The 18,180-nt window shown below is 40.0% G+C and overlaps 1 protein-coding gene across 6 annotated transcripts in view; it reads right to left on the reverse strand.

Annotated features, from left to right (window-relative positions):
• Nucleotides 1-18,180, reverse strand: part of hlcs (holocarboxylase synthetase (biotin-(proprionyl-CoA-carboxylase (ATP-hydrolysing)) ligase)) — an 85,396-nt gene that overhangs the window by 8,338 nt on the left and 58,878 nt on the right. For all 6 annotated transcript variants that reach the window (XM_057821624.1, XM_057821627.1, XM_057821625.1 and 3 more), the window contains one exon: nucleotides 3,208-3,421. In XM_057821624.1, coding sequence (XP_057677607.1) covers nucleotides 3,208-3,421 — 214 coding nt within the window. The remainder of the gene's footprint in view (nucleotides 1-3,207; nucleotides 3,422-18,180) is intronic.

Raw genomic sequence — 18,180 nt, forward strand, 5'->3', positions numbered from 1 at the left:
AGCTCGGCAGGTGGCATTTTGAAATTCAGGACATTTTAGACACCCCCTGGAAATGGCAGCTCTCTGGTGTTTTTTTTAATATGCTTTTTCTTTGATTTAAAGGTGAGAAATTCGAAAATTTACAAAAAATGTAGACAGTGTAGCATGAGGGTTAAAAGAAAAGTCACATCTGTTTTGTTTTTCTCCTAGATTCTGGTAAGTTGGAGAAGTTGTCAAATCATATTATTACCGTAAATATTGTCAGTTTATGGTAATGTTTTGAACTACCAATGTGCTATGCTTGTGCTGTGTTTCACCATTCAGTAAAATGACATTTCTGTATCTGTACACAAGCTCTGTTTTCTTGTATTCTTCTATTTATTGGTGCTAAAATTAGGGTGCGCATTATAAACGGGTACAATAATTCCCGAGATTGCACAAGTAAATTTGAGGTGCGCATTATACACGGGTGCGCCTTATTTCTTACCTAAAAATGCCATTACGCTTGATAACACCCATCACTTAAAAGTTCTAGTTAAGTTTTAAGTTAACCAGGGGTGTCCAAACTTTTTGCAAAGGGGGCCAGAATTGGTGTGGTAAAAATGTGGGGGGCCGACCTTGGCTGACGTCCTTTACGTAGAAAAGGGGTGGGCAAACTATTCCACAAAGGGCCGCAGTGGGTGCGGGTTTTTGTTGCAACCAATTAAGAGGACACCTTTTCACCAATCTGAAGTGCAATCAGTCGATTGCAGTCAGGTGCTTCTCATTTCTGCTGAAACCGCATTGGTTAAACTATCTGTGCTGGGTCAGTTGGAACAAAGACCAGGACCCACTGCGGCCTTCGAGGACCGGTTTGCCCACCCCTGATGTAGAACAATATATTTAAGCAAATATTAGCAAGCCATTCCGTGGGTAACATTTGCTTTATTATTTTTTTTAATGAATAATTTCAACAATCTCGCAACTAGCCTTTGTGGCGTTCTCTTTCGACTCTCGGGCTCTTGCGAAATACTGCTGCAGTGAAATTAAACTAGCTTCAAGTTGCTTCAATTTCTCGCTACTTATCTTCCCTGTAATCTTGTCATACATGTCGGCGTGTCTTGTTTGCTAATATCGCCTCACATTGAACTCTAAAAAGAGCGACTGTCTCTTTGCAAATGAGGCAGACACAGTTTTGCGTATTTTAGTGAAGAAATAGTCCAATTTCCACCTCTCCTTAAATCGTCGGCCGTCGCAGTCAACTTTCTTTGTTTTGTTGATTGTCGCCATTTTAGAAAATTGGGAGTAAAGGGTCACATGAGGTAATGTTGCTTAGAGTGCTACTGCCGTTTAGTGGGTAAATGAGGAGCAGCATTTAGTGTGTAAGCTACTTCATATGCCGGTAGCAGTACTGCTGACCAATTTATTAAGTCTGTGCGGGCCAGACGTTATTGATTTTATGACAGAGGCTGGGGGCCGGATGAAATTTGACCATGGGCCGCATTTGGCCCCTGGGCCGGACTTTGGACATGTCTGGTCTAAACTGTAAGTCTTGATAGGATTTTGAGTTTTTGCAGTGTTCAAAATAAATGTATTGTAACATATCAGGTTGTAATGTGGTGGGGATATTTGCATGCATTTACTGAATGCACCGCGTGACGTGCGAGGGTGAGAGAGGTGCGGGAGAGCGAGAGACGTGCCTTCCTGTTGTTGTTGTCATTCTGGCAGGTGCGTGTGCGTTGGCTGCGGCAGACAGCAGTCTTGTGTTGGTTGTTCCACAGGTTCCCAAAAAATAAATAATTGCAACCTAACGAAGCGGGTGACTCTTTGTCAACATTACAGTATGATACCTGCTGTATTGGAGCACATTGGGGACCAGTACTACCTGGTGTTTTATCGAGCCATGACTACGGAGCTAAAATTGACAGTTAGCATTATTAAGTTTTTATTTTACACCCTCATCACTCTACAGCGCTATGTTTTCACAGATTAAATAAAGCCTGTATTTAACACATGTTAGCCACGCATCGACAGTGGTCATAATTAATAGAAACCTCGCCCTCCGCAGGGCTAACGTTACGTGAGCGAGTGACAGTAACGTTAATCTGATTTATTAGCGTTGAGAAGTTTACTGCTTTAAGATGGTGGCTGTTTATTAACGCCGCCGAGTCTGTCATTTCACATCTAGTTCTACATACTGCACATGGGATATCTATGAGACGCATCCGTCCTGCTAGCACCGTAGTATCATGCAAGCTAGTATTTAGCAAAGTAGGCGTAGTTTGTAGCGGTTGTCTGCTGCAGTAAGGGTTTTTTAAAAAATTTTTATTGCTTTTTCCCTCTACGCACGTCAGCGCGTTGTCCCACATTAAAAGTAGTCCGGGCAAAACGTGATGCTTAGAGCTGGCAAAATTAAACGATTCCTCAAGGTGGATAAAATTATTCGGATTAGTTTTTAAACTCGAGTTACTTGAGTTGCTCGAGTATTCGTTTCAGCTCCAGCTACCATAAATTAAAAGCATTTTGGTATAACAGTACAATGTTTGTCAACAACTGTGCACGAACACCAGGAACAGGTGGTTGTTTTTTAAGGGGGTACCTACATTGGCAAGACACCAGTGGTGGCTCTTTTGTACAATTAGCGTCTTTAGTGGGGCAAATTGGAACTCCGCTCAGCATTTTGGGGCTTCATGGTCCACATTTTCAATCCTAGTTCTTGCTCAGTAGTTGTCACTATTCATAGCTTATGTTGAAAAAAAAAATGTATATCGACATTGCCTTTTCGGTCCTCGGGTGGTTTGGCTAAGCAAAGCAAATGACTGTCTAAGGTGCTAGTCACATAATCTGTTCGAAAAATTATTTTGTCCCATTATAAAAATATATTTTTTGTTCACTTCATTCATTTTGTTTGTTGTTTTAGTTTGATTGCTTTACAACTTTTATAGACAATATTTTACCGGAAAATTCTTAATTTTGAAATCATATACTGTATAGGAAAATTACATGCAATGACTTTTTTCGGCCACCCGGGGGTTGTCCGGCCCCCCTGAAAATCCGCTTATGCCGAGATGTCTTAATAATCTCTTAAGAACGCCTTTTGGACACTTCCCTTGTACCAGGCACAATCAGGAGAAGGCCCTGCGGATGTGCCAGGACACACTGGAAAGAATATCTCTCATTGCCTGGGACGGCCCAACCTGGAAGAGCTGAATGGCTGGGTAGAGGGAATGTAATGTCCGATATTCTTACCTGTGAAGCCATCTCTTGTAGTAAACTGGCAGGATTGTCTCTGCGCCACCGTGTTGAAAGCAGTCCATGAGGGCCTCAAGGCAGCTGACTGTCCGAGCAATAAACTGCGCACAGTCAAGGGGTTGCAGGTTGCAATTGTGCTGAATGTTGTACTGCTGGATCAGATCGTTGATGCACACTGTTGGATTACTGTTGCTCACATTGACACCACAGCCTGGAAAATGAAAATACAGCAATGTAAGGTCTCAAAACTGAGGGAAATGAACATGCTTTATCTTATTTTTATCAAATTATGAAATATGCTATAAAATGCATATTATAAACAAACAGAGCATATTAGCCTTTTGGATCGGACGGTGGCACGCAACGACGCCGTTGCCCGGTACTACTCGATTTATATGCAGCTTTTTACTCATTTATCATGTATAGAGCTGTCCCGACTAGTCGACATAGTCGACGTCATCGATGACGTAAATCCGTCGACGAGCACAACATCCCGTCGACGGTTAATGAAGGGTTAAAAAAATATATGCGTGGAAAGTTCAGAATGTCGGATTCTCTGTATGCAAGCGGGGAAAGCGGCACAAAGACAAAAAAAGTGCACCAGAGTTTCCAAAACAGTGACTTATTTCAAAGAAACAAAGGAGGGTACACTCTTCTGTCCTGTCTCTTCAATGCCAAGCTTGGCTGCACGTCGGCCGTGAATGAACACCTCAAGCGCCGTCACCCAGTTTGTAAATTTTTTTTTTGTTTTTTCATTTTTTGTACACCAGAGGGTGCTGTCGCCTTACTAAATAATGATGTTTCATTGGCAATGGGCCTATAAGTGCTGTTAGTATTGTTCTTAATGATAATTGAAAGGTTTATTTCATGTTATGGTTTATGGTATATGTAGCCCCTATCTATACCCTCCTGTATGTACACCGATAGGAGCTGCAATCTAGGTTCGGTTTATTTGGTTTGGCTACGATAACCACATCTAACATCAGGTTTAGGCAATTGGAATGCTTTTTTGTAGATTTTTAATGAACAACACAATGAACAATTTTAACAAAAACACCCAATGAACTATTATTTAACACACTATAAAATTAACAAGAAAAAACAGTCGTGTTGGGTCTCAGTCAAGTGTTTGTCAAAGTCAAATTCGTCGAATATTAGTTGCAATCGCAACTAATTCAATGTCTCAAGTTTATACTATTGCAGTAGTTTTCAATGTTCGTTGGAGTGCACTCTTTTCGAAGAAAAAAAATGTATGTATCAGTCCGATGACTGATACAATCCTACCACACAGACAGTCCGTCTGTTATTCCAGAATTTTCGATGTTCTTGGTTCTTCAAATCACTCTGGGTTAGCTCGCCATCGTTGAATCCAATCTGATGATCTTTCTTTTTTTTCCAATCAGAAAAAAAACCTGACCTGTATTTAACACAGGTCTTGGGTTACAATCTTTTCAGTTTCAATGTTTCAGTTTCATTTTTGTTGTACAACTTTTTCAAACACTACTGAGTGTAAACACTCAAGAATATACTTCTAGTCATTTACAAAGCATTTTGTACGCAATAAATGACATTTCCATTAAACAACATTAATAATTACATTTCTTTTCCTTTCAAATGGAACTATAGTTTATACCATTTCAAACAGCAGTATATTTTGATAAAATTATCTCACCGAATAGTCTTAACTGACGACGCCTGGTCCTCTTCTTCTCACACAAGGCTTTTGGCCTGCATGAATAAGGCGCTAGCAGTTAGCCATGAATGCAAATTTAGCATTAGCGAATTAGCGAATTGTTTCCACATCTTACCGAGTGGTTTCTGCTCAATATTTTCACCACGTGACCGTCTGAATTCGCTTCACGCAACAGACGCCACACAGCAACAGTTGATGCATTTGTCAATTTGCTTTTTTTTCTCTTTTTCTCATTTCTTTCTGGGCGAACAAAACTTTTCCCCCTTAGTTAGAAAAGCCAACGTTCCAAAAGGAAGTGCGCATGCGCTGACGTCATAGTTGTGAGTCTCTGACTTCATTCAAATGTCGCTCATGCCCTCTATTGTTGTTATTGGGTATAACGCTTTAATATTTTTCTCTGGCCTACATTATTGGGTATAATGCTTCAATATTTTGCTCTGGGTTACATCCTCCCCCCCTTAAATAACATGAGTCCCTTCATGTGCTTCTGTTCTCAATCTCTCTTCAAACATTTCGCCTAATGCTGTATTGAAACCATCGAAAACAGTTTGAATCAAAGAAAGGAATGGTTTTCCTAACTGAGAATAAGTAAGTTTTTCAGGTGGTTTTCGTTGGCGTACAGATCTGCGTAATGATTGTTGGGAATATTGATCACTTTCACCTGTATCTTCTGCAGGTAAAGGGTTACTCTCTTGTGTAACCTCTGCAAATTCAGCTGAACTTTGGAAGGAGTTGTCAACAAGAACTTGATCAGTTTTGCTTCCCATTTCATTTTCTTTTGCATTAGTTAGGTCCTCCGTTTCAATCCTAAACACATTCTCTTCCATTTCGGTTAGTGGATTTTCAGTTTGTATTCCATTTTCTTCATTTGGCTCGGAATCATTAGAATGTGATTGACATTCTCCTGCTAAATCGTGGGATAAGTGTCCATTTTCTTCCACAACCGATTTTTGGAATTGAGTGTTGATCGACTCTGACAGATTGGGTTGCTTCACTGGAATTGATTTTTCCATTTCCACATCGGGTACTTTTTCCAAGTTTGGTACAGGTTTTAATCTATCCTTTGTTGGTATTGTTAGTTTTACCATGGGTTCGACAGGGTGAAACACCGTCTCAATGTCCGGGGAACAGAACTGAATTTCATCTTCATCCTCATCAAGAGAATGAAATTGATGGTCATCATCCATTTGCGTGTCATTTCTTGTTCTACGCTTGGTGGTAGTCTTTGGCTTAGCAAGTGTTTCCTCATTTTCGGGAAGAAATCCACAAGGTAACAATAGATCCCGGTGCAAAGTACGTGTTGGTCCATCTTGACCTTCAGGGCACACAGTATACACTGGCAAATCACTTGCTCTCTTTTGGACAACATAAATGGTTGACTCCCAACGATCGGCAAGTTTATTCTTACCCCTGAGACGGACATTACGCACTAGTACCCTATCGCCTATCTCTAGAGTACTTTCTCTTATCCGCACATCAAAGGTTTTCTTGTTCTTGTCAGCCACTTTATTTGCATTTTCTGTCGCAATCTGGTAGCTTGATTTCAGGTAAGATTTCAAATTTTTCACATATTGAGCGTGTGTTGGAATGGAACCCTCCTTGACTGGCAACCCAAAAGCTATGTCAATCGGTAACCGTGGTTGCCGGCCAAACATGAGTTCATAGGGTGTGAACCCTGTTACGTCATTTTTCGTGCAGTTGTATGCGTGAGTTAGAGGTTTCACATAATCACGCCACTTCATCTTTTGTTTCTCTTGTAGAGTTCCCAGCATACTGAGAAGCGTACGGTTGTACCGCTCAACTGGGTTTCCTCGTGGATGATATGGACTTGTCCTTATTTTCTTTATACCGAGTAAGGTACAAAGTTCTTTGATGAGCACAGATTCAAAATCACGACCTTGATCACTCAGTAGACGTTCGGGAAATCCGTAGTGGATGAAAAATTGTTCCCATAAGCAACGTGCTACTGTAGATGCTTTCTGGTCTCTCGTTGGGATAGCTACTGCATACTTTGTAAAATGGTCAGTAATAACGAGAACATCTTTTGTGTTGTGACTGTCTGGCTCTAATGACAAAAAATCCATACAGACTAGCTCCATTGGACGGCTAGTTGTGATGGAGACCAAAGGTGCAGCTTTGTCTGGTTGTTTCTTTCTTTTAACACATCGTGCACAGGTTTTGATTTTGAGCTCAATCTCAGACGCCATTTTTGGCCAGTAAAACCGGGATCTGACCAAATCAAGAGTACGATCTATTCCAAGATGACCCATCTCATCATGCAGGCTAGTGAAAATGGATGATCTCAATGCACGTGGAAGAACAAATTGATACACTATTGTGTTGCCACAATGCCGTTTCTTGAATAAAAGTCCATTTTTCAGCTCTAGACGAGGTAACTCTCTAAGCATCAGACAAAGCTCTGGCAGCTCTAACTTTAAGCTGTCAGGTACGGGATCCCCTGACTCAAGGGACTTAATGACAGTAGAAATCACAGGATCTGCTTGCTGTAGTCTAGCTAATTCAGCATCACTATACTTTGGGAATGTGAAAAGTTCATCAGATATCTCTCCATCTTCTTCAAAGGCGGCTGGAATAGCATTCGGATGGAGTGCTAGTGACTCTATAAAACAAGGAGACTGACCTAGCTCTTCTTCTTGTACCAAAGTATGATGTTGACAGCTTGCCTTGACTACGTCTTCAGAAACTAAATGGTGTGAGGTGAAATCACGAATTCTCATTATTTCGTCTTGAGAGATTTGGTCATTGATCAATTCTCCATGTGGCCTTCTTGATAACCCATCAGCATCCTGGTTTTCTTTTCCCGCCCGGTATTTGATATCAAAGGAGTAAGTAGACAGGTTGGCCAACCAACGGTAACTGGTTGCATCTAGCTTTGCAGTGGTGAGAATGTACCTGAGTGGATTGTTGTCTGTTACAACCGTGAATGTATTTCCATACAGGTAATCGTGAAACTTCTCAGTAACAGCCCATTTTAAAGCTAGAAATTCCAGCTTGTGTGCTGGGTATCGGGCTTCGCTCTTTGAAAGACCCCTACTCGCATAAGCAATAACTCTGTTCTGCCCATCCTGCTCCTGATACAATGCCGCCCCAAGTCCCGTTGTGCTGGCGTCCGTATGAAGGACGTAAGGTTTCTCGGGATTAGCAAAACCGAGAACTGGAGATGACGTTAATTTCTCGATTATGTCTTCAAATGCATTTTGACAATCAGCTGTCCATCTTTCTCCGAATTGGCCTTTTGGGTCGTGGTACTGATCGGCATTTTTATATACTTTGGTCATTTTACGGCTAGGTGGGTAGCCTGTCAAAAGGTTGGTTAAGGGCTTTGTGATTTTTGAATATCCCTCCACATACCGGCGATAGTACCCAGCGAAGCCTAAAAATGATCTCAGTTCCTTAAGTGTCTGAGGTTTCGGCCAGGTTTTTAAAGCTTCGATCTTTGTTGGATCGGTTTCCACTCCATTTCGAGACACAATATGTCCGAGGTATCGAACTGACGTTTGAAAAAAACGGCACTACTCTGGTGACAATTTCAAACCATTTTCTCGTAACCGTTCAAGAACTTTGGCTAAACGAATCTCATGTTCCTCTAAAGTTTTTGAAAAAACTATTATGTCGTCAAGGAAAACCAAAACTTCGCGCAAGTTGATGTCACCCATGCACTTCTCCATTAAGCGCTGGAAGGTGCTTGGCGCATTAGTTATTCCCTGTGGCATTCTATTCCACTCCCAGAAACCAAGCGGACATACAAATGCTGTTTTCGCCTTGTCGCTCTCCTCCATCTCTATCTGATAGTAGCCCGATTTTAAATCCATAACCGAGAACCATTGAGACCCATTGAGTGCCGAGAATGATTCTTCAAGGTTAGGTAAAGCGTACGCATCTTTGATAGTCTGGCTGTTCAATTTTCGATAATCAACACACAAACGAATATCACCATTCTTCTTTTTTACAACAACAATAGGAGATGAGAATGGTGATTCTGATTCGCGTATAACCCCAGCATCTAGGAGCGTTTGGAGGTGACGTCTTACAGCGTTGTAATCCTGAGGATGTATAGGACGAGGTCTCTGTTTAAAAGGAGTATCCTCTTTTAGCTGTATTCTGTGTTTAACTTTAGTTGCATGACCAAAATCGAGATCATCATGAGAGAAAACATCAGAGTATGTATTCAAGTTTTTAATGATTCTAGCCTTCCACTCTTCTGGAAGTGGGGAATCTCCAAAATCAAATTTTAGACTTCCTGATGTGTCATATGTCTGTTGATTTGTCGGTTTAGCAAACTCTTCAGAACTTCCTTCACATTTCTGACTTAGCGGAACGTTCTGGATGTCAGTAATTTTCTGGGGTACACTAAGTTTGGCAACAACACAATTAATGGGCAAAGAAATATCACGGTTGGTCTCATTATTAAGCACAACTGGAATTTTGTGTGGGAAACAGGCCGGTAGAGTAATGAGACAACTGTCAATAAAGATTCCACCCGGTAATGATGACAGGGTGGGTTGTTCAAGCAATGCCCATTTTTCATTGCTGACACCACTGACATTAACAAACCCGTCTAATACAACTTTTTGACCAGCTGGAATAACATCTGGTTTCCTGCTTCGCAATTTTACAAACCCAAACTGGTCATCTTGTTGATCCTGTCTAAATCGTAAAATCCTCAGTACTTGATGATAACCACAATAAGGGTTAATTGAAGGTATGGAGTCACAGTACTGTTCATAAAGTGGATCTAAAGTGTTAGTTCCAATCAGTATTGGGGTGTCGCTGTTGGAGCGAACATCTGGCACAACTAAGGCTAGAGTTTGAATTTGAGGTTCACAATCAATGAACTCTTTAGGAAATTGTACATTTAACTGTACATACCCAGCATAGGAGACCAAATCACCAGTTGCTCCTTCCACTTCAAGAATATCACTAATTGGGTGCATTATTTGGTCTGACAAGTGCAAATTGTAAAACGATTTTGAAACCGTGGTGACCTGTGAACCGGTATCGAGTAGTGAATTACATTCAATTCCATTGACTTTAATGTTAGCTGCAGTTTTGGTGCCAACAAGCCCTTTTGGAATTGTTCTTGTTTGGACCGTTTGGTGTTGTTTTATTGAAGTTCTGGATTTGTTCACAGTGTTAGTTTTGGGACTTTCTTTCACTTCTGTTCCCATTTGCCCCTCAATGGAAACAGCTACATGTTTAAATTATCTGCTGCGTTGCTCTTCTCCCAAGCTTCTTGTTTGGCTTTCAGCTCTTGTCTCTTGGCATTCACAAGTGCAGGGTCGGGAGGATTGTTGCAAGATGTTTTAATGTGTCCGTCTTCACCACAGTGAAAGCAATACCATGGTCTTGGTCGTTTGGACACAGAGCTAGGTTTGGCTGGAGATTGCTTCACACTAGATGATTCCTTCCTGTCACTAGGCTTTTTGTTTTTGGTTTTCTCTCCTTGGTTCATTGTAGGTTTATTTTCTTTGAGTTGCATTAATGTTGCAATTTGAGACTGAAGACTGACAAGTTGCTTCTGAATTTTCTGTAGTTCTGTAGGTTGTTTGTTCATTTCAGCAGTTGAGATGCTATCAGTCTTGTCACAAAAACTGATATTGTGAGCTTGGGTTTGGGCTTTGGGTTTTGTGAAGCCCAAATGTTGTTTCATTCGTGTGGCTTTTGTAGCTTGCTTATCTTCCTCTGTGCGCAGCAGCCATAAGAGTTCAGAGAAACTGGGTGGGTCTTTAACCTTACTTTCTAGCTGAAGCTGTCTTATAAGGTCATTATCCCAGCATCCCCTACAGAACTGTTTTAAAAGCTGCTTATCTGCATCAATGACTGAAATTGCCTTCATTTGTACAGATTTGTTCAAAACATTCTGAAGTCTTTGAAGATAGTTGGATGCTGCTTCACCAGCATTTTGGTTAAGACTAAGGAATTTAGCGAACAATTCATCACTATCCTCCACTGTAGCAAATGCAGCATCAAGAAGTTCTAAGTACGCTCTGGAACTTGAGTGTGGACCTAACGACTTGACTACACTGGCAGCTGGAGATGATAAACTGTCGACAATTTTCCTTACAATCTGTCTATCTGAAATTGTGGAATCAGCTAAATAAAACTCAACACTATCTCGCCAAGTGTCATAGTCTACTTCAAAATTTGGACATGGCATCCTACCTGAAAATGGTCGCAACCTTGCAGTGGAAATACTCTGCGAAGAGGTATCTGGGGTTTTGACAATGTGTTCGACAACTAAACGTTGCACTTCTGGTGGGATAATCTGTTCAGATGGAAGTTTTCTGTTGGATTCTGAAGTTACTGTGGCTGGAGCAATGTTCTCATTTACTTCTGAACTAATAGTTCTGGATGTATCAGGTTCATGTCCTTCAACATCAGCAGGCTCTTCGTTTGACTCTCCAATAACTTCCGTTATTCTAGTTAAGCCCTCTCTCAAAATATTCTCAAATGATTTACCACTTATTTTCGCCATGGTTTTAAGATCAGACAAAAATTTGTCTGCAATGTCATTGCCTTTCTCATTAGAATATGTATTGGCTAATGCATCAACATGGTGAACTACTGTGGTGTTTGCTTCGGCGGTTCTGTCAAATGGCAGCTTTAGAAATTCAACAGCTGCACCAGTTTTGAACTCTACTATTAGATGATCCGGCAACTGCGGAATTACAATATGTCTCTCTATAGCGCCATATTGTTTCAAGTAATCCATTATCTCCTCATCTACCACTGTATTAGACAAACCAGTGATAATCACAGAATTTGGAACCTTTACATTTTCTTTCACAATGATGTCCATTTTTTTTTTTTTTTAGGACACCCCAAAAACTTTTAGTATTCAACTGAGTACAAAAATTACATAAACCTGATGCAGTGCAGTAATCGTATCGAAGTATCTCCTGGCTAGCTCGCCACTTTTTATGTAGCCCCTATCTATACCCTCCTGTATGTACACCGATAGGAGCTGCAATCTAGGTTCGGTTTATTTGGTTTGGCTACGATAACCACATCTAACATCAGGTTTAGGCAATTGGAATGCTTTTTTGTAGATTTTTAATGAACAACACAATGAACAATTTTAACAAAAACACCCAATGAACTATTATTTAACACACTATAAAATTAACAAGAAAAAACAGTCGTGTTGGGTCTCAGTCAAGTGTTTGTCAAAGTCAAATTCGTCGAATATTAGTTGCAATCGCAACTAATTCAATGTCTCAAGTTTATACTATTGCAGTAGTTTTCAATGTTCGTTGGAGTGCACTCTTTTCGAAGAAAAAAAATGTATGTATCAGTCCGATGACTGATACAATCCTACCACACAGACAGTCCGTCTGTTATTCCAGAATTTTCGATGTTCTTGGTTCTTCAAATCACTCTGGGTTAGCTCGCCATCGTTGAATCCAATCTGATGATCTTTCTTTTTTTTCCAATCAGAAAAAAAACCTGACCTGTATTTAACACAGGTCTTGGGTTACAATCTTTTCAGTTTCAATGTTTCAGTTTCATTTTTGTTGTACAACTTTTTCAAACACTACTGAGTGTAAACACTCAAGAATATACTTCTAGTCATTTACAAAGCATTTTGTACGCAATAAATGACATTTCCATTAAACAACATTAATAATTACATTTCTTTTCCTTTCAAATGGAACTATAGTTTATACCATTTCAAACAGCAGTATATTTTGATAAAATTATCTCACCGAATAGTCTTAACTGACGACGCCTGGTCCTCTTCTTCTCACACAAGGCTTTTGGCCTGCATGAATAAGGCGCTAGCAGTTAGCCATGAATGCAAATTTAGCATTAGCGAATTAGCGAATTGTTTCCACATCTTACCGAGTGGTTTCTGCTCAATATTTTCACCACGTGACCGTCTGAATTCGCTTCACGCAACAGACGCCACACAGCAACAGTTGATGCATTTGTCAATTTGCTTTTTTTTCTCTTTTTCTCATTTCTTTCTGGGCGAACAAAACTTTTCCCCCTTAGTTAGAAAAGCCAACGTTCCAAAAGGAAGTGCGCATGCGCTGACGTCATAGTTGTGAGTCTCTGACTTCATTCAAATGTCGCTCATGCCCTCTATTGTTGTTATTGGGTATAACGCTTTAATATTTTTCTCTGGCCTACATTATTGGGTATAATGCTTCAATATTTTGCTCTGGGTTACATATACACAATTACATAAGGTTAAAAGGTCATAAATATATACAGTGATTGCACTCAAGGGAGAGATTGTCAATGATAAGGTAATAATTTAAGGTAAAGGCAATTCAGAAAGGCAATTCATTGATATATAAATAAGGTTTAAAAGGAAAAAGGTGAAAATTTTTTGTTAATTTTTAATTGTGTTGTTTTATTTGTGTGCACCGTAGCTCGTACGATGTGTTTACATCAAGGATGGAATAAAAGTTGTAAACCATCAGTTTAAGAGACCATCTTTCCAATCGGGATGCTACACTAGTTAATTCTATCAGCATTTGAACTCATTGTTTATTTGTTATTTATTATTGTTAGTTACGTGTTTATTTGTACTTTAAGAAATAATTTAAGTGTTCCAATATGCGTCACCAAAAATTCCATTGCTAAATTAGTAAAAAAAAAAAAATAAATAAATAAAAAAATTTTATTAGATTATTTTTACGATTAGTCGACTAGTCAGCTGACTAAACAGGAGAAAATTAGTCGTTTGGGACAGCCCTAATCATGTATGCGTGAATTTACTTTTGTATTCTTGGCCTGTATCTTGTGTGGAACTGCTGGCTGTGGGTGTAAAAACATTTTGCCCACAGACATATATTTTTGGACTAACGTTCCTCCAGAGATTCGGTAGACACCTCACCGCTGGAATGGTGAGGACGGTGGAGACAGAGGAGGCATAAGACTTTGGCGATAACGATTAAAACTGGACATTTCCAGTCTCTTTCTGATCAACTCCCAGTCACTGAACAACAAGCTGGACGAACAACCACAAATGCTGATCAATAATCACAGACATGCCTGCTTCTGTTGCTTTAGTTCATAATAATTAGATATGTAGATACCATAATTAGAAACAACGTGTAACCAACAATAAACATTGAAATATGAGCACCTGAGAGGAATGTTTATGTGGGCGGACAAAAGGGCTCTTGCATTAGTGAGTGATTAGAAAACTGCCAACCCACAGCAGCGACGATAAGGCAGCCGTCATCACGGCCGTTTCCTGGGCTGAATGGTGCGACACAAGATCCGAGGTGCTACATCTGTCATCAGCCATCCTGGAAGCCACTAACAACGGATAATGCAAGGACAGTTGAGGAACAACTTCCAACACCGCTCATAACTGATGGACACAACATTCTAAGATGACGCCGCAGCCATTCCTGGCTGACGCTGTTAAACGGTAACACCCATCACGCTGACAACAGCAGCGCACGAGAATTCTCTTCCCCAATCAAAGACTGATACAACCCCTGGACAACATCCCGACAGTCCGTCTGATGTGCCTCCCCACCTCCTTCAAAAAGACTGAACACCTACACCAGATGTCGTCACTTCTCTGGACGCCAAGGGGCATGTTGCTAGAATGGACCCTGGGGCCAGTTTTTACCTGTTTGCCTGCCGTTCATTCCTTGTTATTTTATTGGCTGTTCTCGACATGGAATAAATTGTCATTAAGTCGTCCTTAGAGCTTTTCTTCAGATTTTCAAAGTTAGATAGTGGTAAATTGCGGAGTTTGGCTAAGAGGTCGATCACCAACAAAACCTGGGAGAATCAGATCTGCCATTAAAGCGGTATGACACCAAAAAGCGTGTTTATTTCATATATCACACAGTGTTCTATGCTCATGAATGAAATGGACCGCTTGGATGTGTGTGGAAGCGATCGTTTAATATATTCAATTTTTGCATCCCGCGCCATGAAAATGAGTGACTTCCGGCTTCAGTCTCGGGTTTAGGACAAATGCAAATGTGACGTCACCCGGGTCAGCTCAAAATACAGCATTCCTTTACAGCATGCAGATGGACTGCGGACTAAGCCGGTTTTGCGGATTAATTTGTTTATTTTTCGCATCACGCCAGCCAAACAGCTGCAGAAAATTCTTGCTGCACCAGGGAGAGGCGTGTGAGCCTTTTTGGGTTCCCGTTCACCGTGGATATTGGCCAAAACAGGCCCGACTGCTGTGGGACCATTGGACTTACCAGGAAGTGAGTAAACCTCGTATTTTGTATTTTTGTCAAATACTGGGATCATGGCACACGTTTAATACGGAGGTGGCTTGCATTTTGTGGCTGACAGTCCACCATGAATGCCACTCAGCCGACGACCGGACCCACCATACTCGGCTTATTGCCCTCTTCGTGTGCCCGGTGTTCTGTCAAAATTTCAACCCCATCAGGTATTGCAACTTTGTGTTAAAAATGGCCGCGAATACAGCGATTACAAAGTATACACTACAAACTTTCTTTAAATAAAGGACTATTTATTCACGTTTGATCATGGACAGACATGTAGAAAGGTTCTCCTCAGACACATCCTGCCATGTTAGCTGCACAACAACTGCACGCCTTGCTCGGTTTATGTAGTCACCGTGTAGTAAAGCATTATTTTACACCATATTTGTGTTGACCATATGACAGCTACGTGCTCCTCTGACGTCGGCCGGTTTGTCCGGCGGTACTCTCCAGCTGCTTTCCCGGCGAGCTCTCCTGTCTGTAGCAGGGGAACGAGCTGTAACTTGCTCGTCGCCAGGCGGGTTGCCAATCGGCAAAGAGACAATCGACAACTCCACCGCCATGTGAAATGATATGGGCTAATTTTGTGTGATTTTTCGCTTCGAAAAGCAAAAATAAGACTTTGAGACGTCACTCGGTTCGGGTTAGCATTTCGGCTAGCTGTCAAGCCTCTTGGTTTTTTACATTCTCCGAAGCCGGGGGGCATGGAAATGACAAAATGACAAAAGCCTGACTAACTATGGTGGCATAAAATATCGTTCGGGAGATGCGACAGTAAAGGTAAAGTCAAGAGTTTTGACCATTATGGAGTAATTTTGCCATGTCATACTGAATAAATGCATTTTTATTATTTCATATTCCATTCAGCACGAGACTATTATTTGTCATTTATTAAGCAATTGGGGAAAAATACTTCGATAAAAAGAATTTCCTGTAAAATATTGGAGTAGAGAGACTGAAACAATGACATTTTGCGGCTCTCTTTGTCACATTTTCCTCGTTCTGAATAATTCCCCATCAATAGGCTGAATAGTGAAACAGATGACGTCATCCTCCTCTAGAGCCCTATAATGGTAGGCGTGGCTAAAAGGCAAATTAAAAAACTAATTTCCCGTCATCTGCGCTTTGCCAAATTGTTGTATATACCGTATTTTTCGGACTATAAGTCGCACCTGAGTGTAAGTCGCACCAGCCCAAAAATGCGCAATGAAAAGGGAGAAAACATATATAAGTCGCACCGGAGTATAAGTCGCATTTTGGGGGGAAATTTATTTGATAGAATCCAGCACATAAAACAGATATGTCATCTTCAAAGGCAATTAAAAATAAAAATACAATATAGAACAACATGCTGAGTCAGTTTACAGTATGATAATGAGACATGATGCCACAACAACTAAATGCGAACATGGCCGGTATGTTAACATAACGTAGCTATTAAGAGTTATTCAGATAACCATAGAATAAAGAACATGCTAACAAGTTTACCAAACCATCAGAGTCACTTCAAAACACCAAATTAACATGTGAAATGATATAATAATGTGTTAACAATTTCACACATAAGTCGCTCCAGAGTATAAGTCGCCCCCCCAGCCAAACTATGAAAAAAACTGCGACTTAAAAGTCCGAACAATACGAATCGTCTCAAAATATGATTCTAATTCACATAATAATGCTATTTAAGACTTTTTTTAATCCTGTTGTACGCAATTTAAAGGCATTAGAACGAAAGATGCGGTTTTGATCAAATATATCCAAGCGGAAATATATAAATACAAAATATAAAATTAAATTTATGTAAACATAGTAGTATGCAAATGTTTGGGCGCCCCTGATAATTTTGAAGATTTTCCTTTGTAAATCACTGTTTGGAGCAAAAATTTCAGTTAAATATATCATATAGCAGATGAAAACAGTAATATTTAAGAACTGAAATGATGTTCATAGGATAAACAAAGTGTGTTATAACTATTTGAACAAAAATAGGACAGTGCATAAATTTAGGCACCCCTACAGGAAAAAATGCAATACGAAACAAAATTTAGTAGAGCCTCCTTTTGCAGAATTAGCAGCCTCTAACCTCATTACATGCTCATGCTCATTACATTGAACGCGATCCACCAGTCGATCGCAACGCAAGTGTTGTTAGTACGGGGCATCAATGTGTGTGTGTGTGTATATTATATATATATATATCTATTAAGCCTGAACGATATATCGATTAAACATCGCCATCGCGATACGTGCGATAGTTTTTATTTTTTTTAATCCACATACGCCTTGCTTTCTACTCTTTTTAAAGTTTTTTAAAGTTTTAAAGTTTTTTAAATAGCAAAACACTATCTGGAGGTGAGAGCAGAATTACAGACGACATGACTTTAATGAGATATTATCGCGTACTTATATTGTTTCGATCCAAAAACTCCATGTCGCATGTATCACTGAGTGTCAAGACAGCTGTGAATGGCCACAGATGGATTTTTTGGGGATTTTATGGGTGAAACATGGTCATATAACAAGGGTCACGATGCAGAAATCGCAGACATCAAGGAGTGGTTGAGATTTTCGTTTTCATATATTTACCCTTTTAAACTTTTTTTTTGGTTCAATTTTCCCGTTTGGATCGATTATTTATCATCTAACATATCGGGGAAAATGCAACCGTAACAAAAAAATACAATTTAGTTGCAAGGTTGATATCTGTGACTTTTTTACAGACGCCATTTTTTTCATTGTGACGTAATTTGTTTAAAAGTTTAAAACAGGCGAGTGAATAATTTTTAGTCGTTTTTTTAAAAAAACAAATTATTAGACAACAATTAATGATTCTAAGCTAAAAATGACAGACATTTTGAATAATAAATATAATTACCTTGTTTTCATGGTTGGCTTGAAACAAAAACGGTTGCGCGATGTCTGTAAACGGGGGTTTTCTGGGTAAAACGGATAAATTAAAAATAGTTCGGGGAATTAATGCGCCATGAATCTGCTATGGCAGCATATAGACATATTGTTCTTTCAAACGCAACAGTT

Source organism: Corythoichthys intestinalis, chromosome 18 (genome assembly GCF_030265065.1).
Source record: "Corythoichthys intestinalis isolate RoL2023-P3 chromosome 18, ASM3026506v1, whole genome shotgun sequence".
Classification (NCBI taxonomy): domain Eukaryota; kingdom Metazoa; phylum Chordata; class Actinopteri; order Syngnathiformes; family Syngnathidae; genus Corythoichthys; species Corythoichthys intestinalis.